Source organism: Physcomitrium patens, chromosome 4 (assembly GCF_059467195.1).
Source record: "Physcomitrium patens ecotype Gransden chromosome 4, ASM5946719v1, whole genome shotgun sequence".
Taxonomy (NCBI): Eukaryota; Viridiplantae; Streptophyta; class Bryopsida; order Funariales; family Funariaceae; genus Physcomitrium; species Physcomitrium patens.
In genome coordinates, this window is record NC_143413.1 from 80,388 (window position 1) to 92,940 (window position 12,553).

At 37.3% G+C, this 12,553-nt stretch overlaps 1 protein-coding gene across 4 annotated transcripts; it reads right to left on the reverse strand.

Annotated features, from left to right (window-relative positions):
* Positions 1-2,306: 2,306 nt before the first annotated feature.
* On the reverse strand, positions 2,307-9,239 carry LOC112281890 (uncharacterized). Of its 4 annotated transcripts, none has more exons than XM_024518880.3 (17): positions 8,444-9,239; positions 7,396-7,603; positions 7,223-7,294; positions 6,895-6,966; positions 6,712-6,780; positions 6,432-6,578; positions 6,205-6,273; positions 5,843-5,890; positions 5,447-5,608; positions 5,084-5,263; positions 4,843-4,922; positions 4,572-4,715; positions 4,316-4,434; positions 3,908-4,118; positions 3,539-3,776; positions 3,180-3,330; positions 2,307-2,961 (listed from the first exon to the last, which is right to left on the reverse strand). In XM_024518880.3, the coding sequence occupies exons 1-17, from the start codon at positions 8,640-8,642 to the stop codon at positions 2,554-2,556; spliced, it is 2,577 nt and encodes an 858-aa protein (XP_024374648.1). In that variant the 5' UTR covers positions 8,643-9,239; the 3' UTR covers positions 2,307-2,553. The 4 variants fall into 4 exon arrangements, with proteins under 4 accessions (XP_024374648.1, XP_090105532.1, XP_024374647.1 ...); XM_090249406.1 differs by having other exon boundaries at positions 3,539-3,716; positions 5,822-5,890; XM_024518879.3 differs by having other exon boundaries at positions 5,822-5,890.
* Positions 9,240-12,553: the final 3,314 nt, after the last annotated feature.

Here is a 12,553-nt window from a genome sequence, read left to right on the forward strand (position 1 = left end):
AGAGCGGGCAAAGACATAGGGGCGAGCAGCCTGAAGGACTCTCTGGACCTGGACTAGGTGAACCACCTATCTATGGGGGATTGCTTTGAGTAAGCAGAGTTCTGTACGTATTTAGACTCCATACACAGTTCTCTCATGAGAAGAAATATGCAAGTCAAAACTCTAATCAGGGTGTGAAGACCCTAATTAGGATTTTCAAACCCTAAATTATAGAAAACGAAACACATCTTTTTGAAAAACAAAAACGTTTATAGAGGTCTTTGGGTGATTCTAAGCCTTGGCAATATTTTACAACAAAAAAAGCTATGATACATTGAGAGATATTGAGGATAAAAAACCTCTAGGACATCTATGTAATCCCTAAACCCTAAATCCTAAACCTAGTCTTTTTCTTCTTCTTTCAGAAATTTTGTTAATCTCCTTTCAGAGATCTTGTTATTTTTTTATTTAATAATTACTTATCAAGAACTTTGCCTACCACCTTAAATCTGGTCAGAACACCCATCCTCAAAACTATTGTCAAAGTGAATGATGATCTTAATTAAACTCACATCCTTAATTAGGATTAGAAGTTCCTAATTAGGAATAGAAGACCCTAATTAGGGTTTCAAAATCCTAAATAACAAAAAAAAAAATACATATTTTTGAAAAAAAAAAAAAAAAAAAAAAAAACGTTATAGAGGTCTTTGGTACAGTCTTAGCCTTGAAAAAATTGTAGAATGTAAAAAACTGTGATATATTGCAAGATATTGAGGATCAAAAATCTCTAGGACACCCATGTAACTCTAAATCCTAAATCCTAAACCGTAACCCCTAATCCCTAATCCCTACACCCTACACCCTAAACCCTAAATCCTAAACCTGGTCTTCAAATCCTAAATAGGATTTTCAAACCCTAAATTTTAAAAAATCAAACATATAATTTTGAAAATCAAAAGCATTTATATAGGTTTTTGTGGCAACATATGGTTTAGAAAAATTTCAAAATTGACAAAAATATGATGAACTGTGAGATATTTAGGATTAAAAACCTACAGAACATCCTTTTAATCTTAAACCCTAAACTCCTAAACTCTAAAATCTAAAATCCTAAAAATCTAAATTCTAAATCCTAAATTCTAAAAAGTCAAATCCTTCATATCTTTCAAATAAAAATAGTATAAGTAAATATTTTTACACCATTGAAATGACAACCTTCAAAAATTAGGAGAAAAGAGAGAAGGGGAGGGAGAGTAGGTCTTGTCCAAATTTCAAAATTCTAAAAATTTAAGAAATTATCAATCCTAAAGTTTATTTTTAAAATCTCCATATCATCCAAATCATACATTTTTTGAAAAAACCAATTATATCAATAGATTCATAATATTTCAAAAAAAAGGGAGTAAATCACTTCAAAATATTTCAATTCTTTACTAATAAAAAAATCAACTTTATCTTCAAAAGCCAAAGAGTCAATATCTACCAAATGAAAGAAGCATAAGTAAAACTAATTGCACCATTAGAACCACAGTCCTTGATAATAAAAAGGTGGATCAAATAAAAATCTCAAAAAAAAGTATGCTCATTTTTTGGGGACACACATGTAATCCTAAATCCTAAATCTTAAACCTTTAACCTAAACCTAAATCCTAAATCCAAACCCTAAATCTAAACCCTAAACTTAATTTAGTTACTCGTTGGTTTGTTCTATTTTAATATTGTTCTATTCTTTCATTCATCTCGACTTGAACAAATGAATATATATATATATATATATATATATGGAAAAAAAGCTGCTTTGTGTTTGTCAATGGCAAGCAAATTCTCCAAGATTAGGATTTTGAAAATAACTTATCAAATAGCTTGAGTGGAGATGTTTTCGATCTTTGGTAGCAAGATGCCATGGATTCTTGCATTACTAAGGATCATGCCTCACCATAGAAATTGAACACAAAAAACAGTGGAAGACTCTAAAACATTGAACAAGGAACTTAGTATGTTTATAAATGGCTTCGAACGACCTGATAGAATCAACTATTTATCCGCTCGACCTATGTCCCATATCCCATGTTGAAATCAAGGGAATAATGTAGAAAACATGTGCAATTACTTACAAGCCAATGATGTAAGCATCGCAATCATTTGTTTGACGTTGCAATTCATAAAGGTATCAGATCTAGATAAATCTGTGCACAAAAACTTTACTTCCACTAACGCCCTTTGTTTGTACTCTAATGTTTGTTCTATTGTACAAATTATTGAGAGTAAGTTGTGGAAGGCATTAAATATAGCCGATACTTTCCATGCTATTTATTATAGTCGACATATTTATAGTAAATATTGACACTCTCCATGCTATTTATTATAGTCCAAGTATTTTTAGTAAATATTGCAGCTATAGTGTTTGGAATGTAGTGGGGAGGAATTGCTTATCTTCTCCCCTTCTGTGTCCACATTACTTCTAGTTACTCTTGTCTCTCTCTTAAATATTCTCAACACAAATGAATTTAATGCATCCACTCTAAAAAGGAAAAAGTCTTACAGAAAGCTGGAAAACTATCTCTGATACAGTTATCATCTGGGTCTCATGTCACTGAGCTGAATCATCCCCTCGACGGTGATCAGATGATCCCCATCACGACGAACCGATCCTCGTCTAGGACCACGAGGATTCAACACCGATGCCTCTGATTCTTCTGTTTCTGAAACCGCGGTCAGCTCCTCCTTGCCCAATCCAAGCAACCGCAACGAGTCAAGCTGCCGCTCTTTCTTTCTCGAGGTCAGCACCATCACCTCCGACTCTGTGTCGTGCTGCAACATGGTCACTACCCTGGCCATGGTGGGCCTGTCCTCTGCAGCGCTTTGAGAGCACAGGAGAGCTATGTTGATCAGCCGCTGCAATTCTACCTTCTCACCCTCTGAAAGGATTAGTGCTGGGTCTACCAGCTCCATCAGCTTGCCCTCCGAATGCAGTTTCCAAGCCTGCACTTATTGACAGATGATCGATGCGTTGGATATCAATAGCTTCACAAAAAATTTAATAACGCATGTGCACAAGCTGCTCAGTCACGTTTTGCCAATCAGGCCTTAATTTATATATACAGTGAGAAAACAGTGAGAGCTGTACTGGTTACTAAGAGCAAAAGAACTGAAAGTTGAATCAGAATGAATCGTTAAGGTAATAAAAGTATGAATCATACCCATTTGGAGAGATAGACTTCGTCTAGTGGCATTGTCTCATCAATGTTCCTTCGGCCACTCAAAACCTCCAAACACAGAACTCCAAAGCTGTAGACGTCCACTTTCTCACTCAGTTGGCCAAGCGACGCATATTCCGGTGCCAAATACCCCCTGCGTGAGTGTACATGTATGCTGCCTTAGTCCAAATCCTGAACTCTACTCTCTGGGATGAGTTAACATCATACACAATCTTAGAAAGGACCCAGTTAATGGTTTGAAATCCAGTCATATTTAATCAATCAGGTGGACAAACAAGTTTCGTCCAAGTGCGAAACATATACTCTAGGTTTCGAAGTGGCAAGGCATTCGCATAACTTACTTGGTGCCAGCCACATGTACTGTCATGATGTGGCTCTTCTCTTCCGGAAACAGCAAGGCTAACCCAAAATCTGCAATTTTCGGCTCGAAGTTCTTGTCTAGCAAGATGTTGCTGGCTTTGATATCTCTATGGATGATTTTGGGTCGCGCCAGTGAATGTAAGTAGTGCAAGCCACGCGCTACACCCAGACAAATGTTATGCCGAACAGTCCAACTCAGGAGAGTATTATGTTCACCACCTGAAAAGTATGGGTTGTATCTATTAAGAGAATATCCTAGAAACCAGAATGCGAAGTGAGTGCATATTGCATTAAATTAATTGCATAGAAGAAATATTTTTGGTTCTGGTTGGGAAAGTTAACGAACTCACGGAGAAGAACTTGGTCGACATCGTAGTTATCCACATACTCGTATACCAGCAATCTCTGGTGTTCACGAAGGCAGCAGCCTCTCAGATTCACAAGGTTTCTGTGCTTCATTCCAGTGATACAGACAACTTCGTTTAGAAAGTCGTCTATGCACTGTGTGTTCTTCATAAACAGCTGCTTCACAGCCACCGTAGTCTGATTTGGCAGAATGCCCTGCAGCATCAAGTGAACTTATTACTAAAATTTCCTTCGCTGTTGCGTCAAGAAATTGACAAAAGGAACAGCTGAATAAAGCCAAACTAGACAAACAAGACAGATATTTCTTTTCTCCGAACCCATTCTTGAGCATTTAGTCCTCCACTAAGATTCAAGTGTGTGTAAACTACTCGTTAATCTTGTCAATTAGTTACCTTGTATACGGTTCCATAGCCTCCTTCACCCAACTTCATATCTGGATGAAAATCCCGGGTGGCAGCTCTGAGCTCATTGTATGCATATATTGTGGGCTTGACATCAAACTCTTCGAATTCTGCAACCATTTACAAAGTAAGGATATAATCTATCTCGGACATTGACCTGCTCTGACTTGAACCTTTCTCTTCATAAAAAACAAAGACAATCTCGTCTGTGAAGAAAACACTAAGTTATTGGTGTTGATGGACTTACTTTTGCTAACTTGAAGGAGGAGATACCGTTTGTATCTTCGGGCTCTGTAGAGTAGCGCAGCAGCAATAACTGCTATTATGACCAGTACTAATACTGTACTTGTGGCAGCTGCTATTATGATAACCCTCTTGTTACTCAAGGAACCTGAAAGAAAATAAATCTCTAGTTAGAATTCGTTATCTGAGAAGAGAAAGAGTTCTAATGCAACTAGTGAAAACAAGATGCTCCAGAACCAATGCATTTTGAAAGTAACTCTTGATTCGACCTTCACCTTCATCACTGCAGAACTGTTGACAAAAACATCTTGTAGCATCATCAGCTTTTCGTTTACAGTATGGATTGCCTTGCAGTCTGTGTATGGCAACAATTTCAACAGGCAAAGCACTGCTGGGTCAGTTGGATCTAAGAACTTCTAGGTGCTCATGCTAGAAAGTGCATACATTTGTGTCCAAGAATTTATGCTATTGTAAAGTTCAATTAATGGATTCATTTGGGAAATTATGAAGATTAACCTTAAAGTAGTTGCAATGTCTTCAATGCTTCCCGTGTAAATTACATGGGTAATTTTGTTGTTCATCATTGACAGAGTGCTTAGCCCGTATGATCCAATAGCAGACTTCCTCCGAAAGAAGTGGCTCCCAATAAGTTGATTGACGTCAAGAGTTCCACTGATGCCAGTGTTATCTAGATACCTGCCATACCCATTTACGTGAGATATATCAAACAATTGAATCTCACCGTAGTTGCCATGTTCTATGAAAAATATTGAGCCGTTGTTGGACTAAACCTCTGAGAAGTGTAATTTGTGTAAGAAAAAAAGGAAAGAAAAAAGAAAAAGAAAATCGTGCGAGAGAACTGGAGCGATAATTGCTTACAGTTCCTCAAGAGAAGCCAGATCTGAGCCGTTCCAGCCTGTAACAGTTCCTATCACGTGATTGCCGGATACGTGAAGCACAGAAAGACTGCTGCTCACGATGCCTGCGTTTTTAAGTGAGGCGAATGGAAATTCTCCAGTAAAATTGTTATAGTCCAATTTCCTGCAACAACCATGCAGGTTGCCTTTAAACATCAGATTCTCGGAATATAAATTTAGCACCAAAAGTTGAATGTGTCACAGTCGATTTACTTAGTGTGCATAAATGACCCGCTTAGAAATTAAACAGAAGAAAATAGCCACGCAGTAGAAGAACAATAAATTGGCTCACAGGTTTAGGGTTTCAGGAAGCATGAAGAGCCTGGGCTAGCCTTACAGAGTTCTTAAAGAAGTGAACCTTGTCAGGTTAGGCAGTGGCCCATTGAAGCTATTGTTCGACAATATCCTGTGCATGACAACACGTTGGCTCAACACTTTGACTAAGCCTCCAAAACCAAAATTTGATTAATTGGGCTCAATGATAAGAAGAAGCGACATATTCATGATTATTACGATTAGTACTCTCAACTGTGCAGCATCTCTTTGGCATTACTAAACTGACTGATACATGCTGTGGAATACATCCACAAGCACTCACGTTCAAAATCAAGATTCCTTGAGAGCTTCATGTAGTTGTAAAGACTCTGTAAAAAATACCATATAGTACTTAACGACGAGATTAAGCAATGAGCTCAAATGTAAGGAATGAATGACACTCACAAAGACTGTAGGCGCTGGCATGTAGTGAGATCTGGCAGAGGTCCAGTGAGGTTGTTCACAGATAAGTCCCTGCATCATTCCATCATTAATCTCTAAAACCAAACATCCACTTTGTATTCGTAGAGCAATTAAAACAATTTGAGCTACTTGTAGAGAAAATGATGCAAACTTAATGAACAAGAGGGTTGTAGGAAATGAAAAACCAATGCACGGATTCAGAATCTCACAGTAATTCCAACTGCGTCATGTTTACGAAGGCATCTCCAGATATGCTGCCGTTGAAGTGGTTCCTGGCGAGCTTGAGTGTCTGAAGATAAACCAAGCTGCGGATTTGAGGAAAAAATCCCCCAACAAATTGATTGCCACTCAGATCTCTGTAAAAATCAATGAAAGACATGTGCAGTACATACAAGATCAGTCGAAGTGTGAACTCCAGTTTTAGGGTTTCAAGGATAGAAATGAAAGAAACAGGAGCTAAGTAATTGCACTTTTGTAATCTAAACTTACAAATTTAAAAGCGTGTAGAGGTATGGTACATCTGGAAGAGTTCCGTTAAACCCATTGTCGTGGAGATCTCTGCAATGAATTAGCACCAATACTGAATGTTAAGATGTTAGAAGTAGGGTAGACGTTACACAAAAGTTGATGTTGACAAAACATTGATTGCTGGCGCTCGGATTCGGAGCTCACAGAATATACAGATATGGATCTTGGATTTCTGGGGGCAGAGGTCCAGTTAAGTTTTGATTTCCAGTCAATTCTCTGCAGAGGAATGCAAGGTAACTTCTTGTCAGTGTCGGAGGGTGTGACACATGACCCAATACTTCCCATTATATATCCATATTCTTTCATAATAGTCGTTGGTAAGGCCCATTTTGGTGTTGCTGTGCTCTTGTATTAATCTCGTCAGATCATATGAACTCAGCTAGAAGAAGGAGGGGGAAGGGGGATAAGAAAAATATTGTGCTCTCCGGTGCCAAGCAAATTCTACAGGATTAGGGCTTCGAGCATAACTCACAGCGTAGTCAGAGTGGTGATGTTTCCGATCTCCGGCGGCAAATAGCCTGAGATGGATGCATTGTTGAGGGTCCTGTACATCCTCCCATTCAAGTTAGATAATTGCTAAAACATAAAGGTCAGAGGAGATAGCTCATTTCTTAGAAATGAAAGAGAGTAGCACGGTCTACTTACAGGCCAACGATATAACCACTGCAATCATTTGTGTCATTACAATTGATATTCTCAAGACACTGCACTCCTCGCCAATTAGGAATATTGTCAGGGTTCTTATAAATCTGCCAGCAAGGGAAGATTTGGGAAGAATTCCAGCCACCCAAATTGTTTCGCTGGTCGGGAGTGGTTTTGCTCCATGCCGCCAAAAGGGCTTGCAGAGCATCCACTGGCCCAAATCCCACCACACACACACAAACTCAACATCACATGCCACATGGGATGTTACTCCACTTCCACACCTGTGATTAACTTAGCCTGTATCCGGCCAGGCCCCTTGAGAATTTCAAGTCTCACTCTCTTTTCTCTCTAGCGCAGCAAGAATATCGCCCTAGGTTCAAGAGACGCAGATCCTTATCCTTCTTCTTCTCAACCCCGTCGACCCTGCTAGAATGAGTAGGAAAACTACTCCGTCACAAGTACAAAAAACTAATAATTCTACCTAGTCTGAGCCCTGGCCCCTCGCAGACTGCGTCACCGACAGGTGAAGAGACATGATGGCGGATGGAATGGACATGTACACTTGAGTTTGCCGAAATTTATAGGAGGAAGGCTTCATCGACAATTTCAGTATAATAATTAAGTTCCTAGCTAAATTACAAACTTTCAGAACTTGGAAATGTTGCAGACTTGCAGTGGAGAGCATCTGAGCAGGACATTGAAGAGAAATTAATATGCCTGATTGTGAGCATGCCCTTTCTGAGCGGCCTAATTCAGCTTCTTATTTCCTCTAGTGCTTATGCGTCCATTTACATATTACACACCAGCTTTAAGATGCGTGCATCCTCAGATACCTCACATACATTACTATGCCTCAGTACTTGACTCATAACTTACGCGGTGTAGCCTTAAAGCTGGAGTGATATGATCATCGTCAATGGACGCTCGGCGCATAAGCGCTTGAGGATATAAGAAGCTAGCTCTCAGTGCTCTAAGAATTTACTTCTACAGCTGGTATATATCAGCTAGCAACGGTTAATACACGAGAATATTGAGCAATTACACTCACACTGGACAGGTGAGAAAATCGTTCGATTGACAGCCTCGGTGGGAAGAGGTGACGAGAAGAGAACCGCCACCACCACCACAAGCATGATTGAGTTCAGTCGGCGCTGATGCAGCACCCATCCCTTGACACCCAAAACACAACCCGTCTCGGAACCAGGTGTTGTTACATGCTCCGAAACTTTCAAGCTTGACCCTGCCATTGCCGAGTTTCTCCGACTGACTGTTGCTTGTAATAAAGTTGTGGACAGTTGGGCATCGAACTGAAGGCCTCAGACGGGATCAGTTGGTGTTCGTGAAGAAGTTCTCAGCATTGACAGTGCCAAGTTGATGATCACGAGATTCGATCGCACACTCAAGCAGAGGATTCGCAATGGAAAGCAAGCAAATGCTCTGGATAACATGCGGCGAAAGATGTGACAAACAGTCTATATTATAAACACGAGCCACCAAGCGGTCAACGTCGACACTGTATGGGTCACATATGATCCTCGTCTTCACTCACAACTGATGTCTCAATTTCGTCTGTACGGAATTCATATACAATTTGCCCAACAAACTTTTGTCAAGCAGAGCGAGCCTGTTGCAGGCGGGGTTCCACGACGACTTTGTAGCACAAGGCTTGATGATAAGATTCTCTGGAGCTCTAATTAAAATTACAGTGACCATCGGTGGCTTGCAACTTGACAGCTTCCAAATTAGATAATGCTCAGAAATTAAGTTGAAGTAGCCGCTTGCAGTTATGGACACGACACATAAGCTTTATCTTGGACCACAATGAGAATCCTAGGCAGCGACTAAGTTAGAAGTTACTATGTTATGGACATATATTGGCTCCACAGCATGAAATCTGTATCATAGAACCGGCGATGGGGTAGAACGCGTTGATTCAGTGGTCAATCCTGTCTGAAGCATGCAGGTTCGCTACGAACATGTATTATTCCCAAAGAATCCATGTCATCAAGGTATATGGTTGGTTACGGATATGAATATGGTATGTATATAGTATGTATATGATTGGTTATCAAGAGCACATGGTATGAAAAGTCCACTTGCTATATTATTTCTTTCTCCGGAAAGAGCCCAGGGGCCTTTTTTGCCCACCTTCACGTGCTAGTGATGACTTGTGTATACTCCTGATGGGCGGGTCGCGTCTGGACCTCCGGGTACTGAAATGGCTCACTATTTAAATCAATCATTTTCTCAATATATTTAATCATTTGATCAGTAATCTATTTTAACATGCAAACGGTGTCAAATAGGGATAATGGGCAATGGAAGGCTTTGCGTTTCTCAGATTTGGCAGGAAGAAGGCTACTTTGGCCTATTTAGGGTTTATACAGAATTATCAATTGTGACAATGTAATGGTGACATGACATTGTGATGAGTTGTGACATGATGGACCCCTTTGTCATGTCACAATAGGATCAACCTAGGATTGAACCCTAGAATTCACCTTAGGGAAATCAAAATTATTATTCCTTTGATGTCATACTTTGTACCTTGAATCTCCTAAACTTGTTTGGACAATTTGCATTGTGTAATTAGACAATTCAAAATAATTTTCTTATTGGTGCTTATTATTTTCTATTTACGTTAGTAGCTTAAATTGAGTTGCATCAATCTACATAGGTTTAAGGCCCATTGAATGCTTCTTTGATGTTTTTAAAGAAATAACAATTGCACCTTGGTAATTATTACTAGGAATCTATTATCTTTCTTATCACAATTCAAATAAGCAATTATTGCAAGTGATAGCTTGAGATATGAGTTCTTTTAAATTATTGGTTCATGGCATTGTAATCAATCAATTTTTCACATTGTTTCTTAAATAATATTGAAACCGAGTTATAAATGCCTTATTGTTCCAATCATGGTCACATGCAAGCCGTTGAAATTTTGTTGCATAAATTACGATTAAAAGTGATCTTTGTTGCAAATTTTGTATCTTCTTTGCTACCACCATCACTTGATCACTATCCTCAAATACAACAATAAATCTCTCCATAAAGGCCTTTAGGTCATATAATATTGGAGTTTTTTTTTTAATAATGGAATAAATTATGAATAAGTATTTCTTAATAAAAAAAGTACCTACAAAAGTAACTTGAGTAAACCTGTTTTGATAACGAGAAGGATATAAGCGTTAGTAGAGCCATTGTTGTGTTGTAACACAACTGTATGGTGAAAGATAATAATATGGATCTTATTATAGAAGAGCCAAGTTAAAAGATAAACTAAAAAAATATGGATGAAAGATAGGAAGGTAGTAAAAATTTTAGTAGTAATGCTACATTTTAGAAAGATAGCTTCTTCTTACTTTGTAGGGCCAAAAATAAGGCATAATAAAGTAGATTAGAAAAATAAAGGATATGAGCATTTATAGGAAGAAGTTAGGAGTGGATTTTAACAAAAATTAACTCAAAAAGACAAAATTTGATACCCAAAGAGGGCCAGTTATCACCTTGGATCGAAATCAGACCCTGAGGCACAAAACTGAGCACCTACAGCAACTCGTGGGTTCTTTGGTAGATCAGAGAATGGGATTTGATAGCACACTAGATAAGATTTCTATAAGCATTGTTTTTGTGTGATTTGGATTCGAAATGACTTTGTAAGAGCTTTACAAACTCAAATTTGTTTTTGGATGACTTAAATTTTCTAAAATAAAATAGGGTTGTTATTTTGGATTGGAGTCAAACTTATAGGTGAGGAAATTAGACTTCTTTTCCTATGTATAGAAGAATTTTGAAATCAATCAATTGGTGAAAGGGAGAGATATTGGCTCTAGAAGATTGGCATCAAGGTCAGAGAAGGAAGCTAGCCAATACCTGAGCACATTTTTGAGGTTATCATCTATTTGGTAATTTCGATCCTTTTCAAATTTTTTTTTGCTTTTTTTCAACTCAATTGTTAAGAAGTGTGCAAATTTTGAGTGAAGATCAACTGTTCATTCATTAGTTATTGAGGTTTAAATCTATTGTAGAAATTACTAGGGTTTGATTAAGGTTGGATTTAGAATTTAGGATTTGATTTAGGATTTATGATTTAGTTAGGATTTGGTTTAGGGTTTAAGATTTGATTAGGATTTGATTTAGGATTTAGAGTTTGATTAGGATTTGATTTAAGATTATGATTTGGTCAGAATTTGATTTAAGATTTACGATTTGATTAGGATTTGATTTAAGATTTAAGGTTTGGTTAGAGTTTGGTTAGGATTTGATTTAGGATTAGGATTTGGTTAGGATTTGATTTAGGATTTAAGATTTTGTTAGGATTTGATTTAGAATTAGATTTTGGTTAGGCTTTGATTTATGATTAAGATTTGATTAGGATTTGATTTGGAATTTAGGGTTTTATTAGGATTTATTTAAGATTTAAGATTTTATTAGTTTTTAACCTAAAATTTGAATGAAATCCAATAAGATTTTAACTAGGATTAAATTATAATTAAATTAAGATGTATTTGAGATATATTTGTAATCATTCAAATATTTCTTTAAGATTTTTTATTTGTAATTCCTTTGAGGTTTCTTTGAATTTGATTAAAGCTTGCTTAACATTGTTATGGTTTAATTAGAGTTTAGTTAATGTTCTATTAGATTTAGGATTTTGTTATTACAATTTCCATTCTACCTTCCACAGTCAGGTGTTTGGAGCATTCTCAAGTAAAACTTCACATATTACAACACTATACTTATTGCACAAAACCTTGGAAGTTGGATTTTGTTTCATTAAACTTTTCTAACATACTAGTGTTTGGTTCTTTTGTAGTAGTCCTTGAACCATCTGCAAGGGTCATATGTGGCACATGTCTAATACTTGCTTCTCTCAATCAAACAACTTCTTACTATAAACTATGAATTTTTTATTTAACTTCTTCAGTTATAAATTAATATGAGATTCTTTATTTGAATTGCAAAAAAATACAATCTCCTCTTATAAATTATCCATAAGAGCTCAAAGATCTATAAGAGTTGCCACTCTATTTTCTACTTATAAAGGTGCACCTCCTATGACCTTATTTACTTCTATATTATAAAATAAATAGATGAAATTGAATGAAAGAAGAAGAAATTGTTATATATTTGAAAAAATTATAGTACTACCTAT

What these genes read in the sequence shown, in the direction of transcription:
- LOC112281890 (XM_024518879.3), bottom strand. Translation starts at nt 8,642, where the DNA reads ATGGCAGGGTCAAGCTTGAAAGTTTCGGAGCATGTAACAACACCTGGT. An exon ending in TTCACTTCTTTAAGAACTCT is followed by an intron (nt 5,609 to 5,821) that starts GTAAGGCTAGCC and finishes TGGTTGTTGCAG; the next exon opens with GAAATTGGACTATAACAATT. An exon ending in CCTCCTTCAAGTTAGCAAAA is followed by an intron (nt 4,435 to 4,571) that starts GTAAGTCCATCA and finishes AAATGGTTGCAG; the next exon opens with AATTCGAAGAGTTTGATGTC.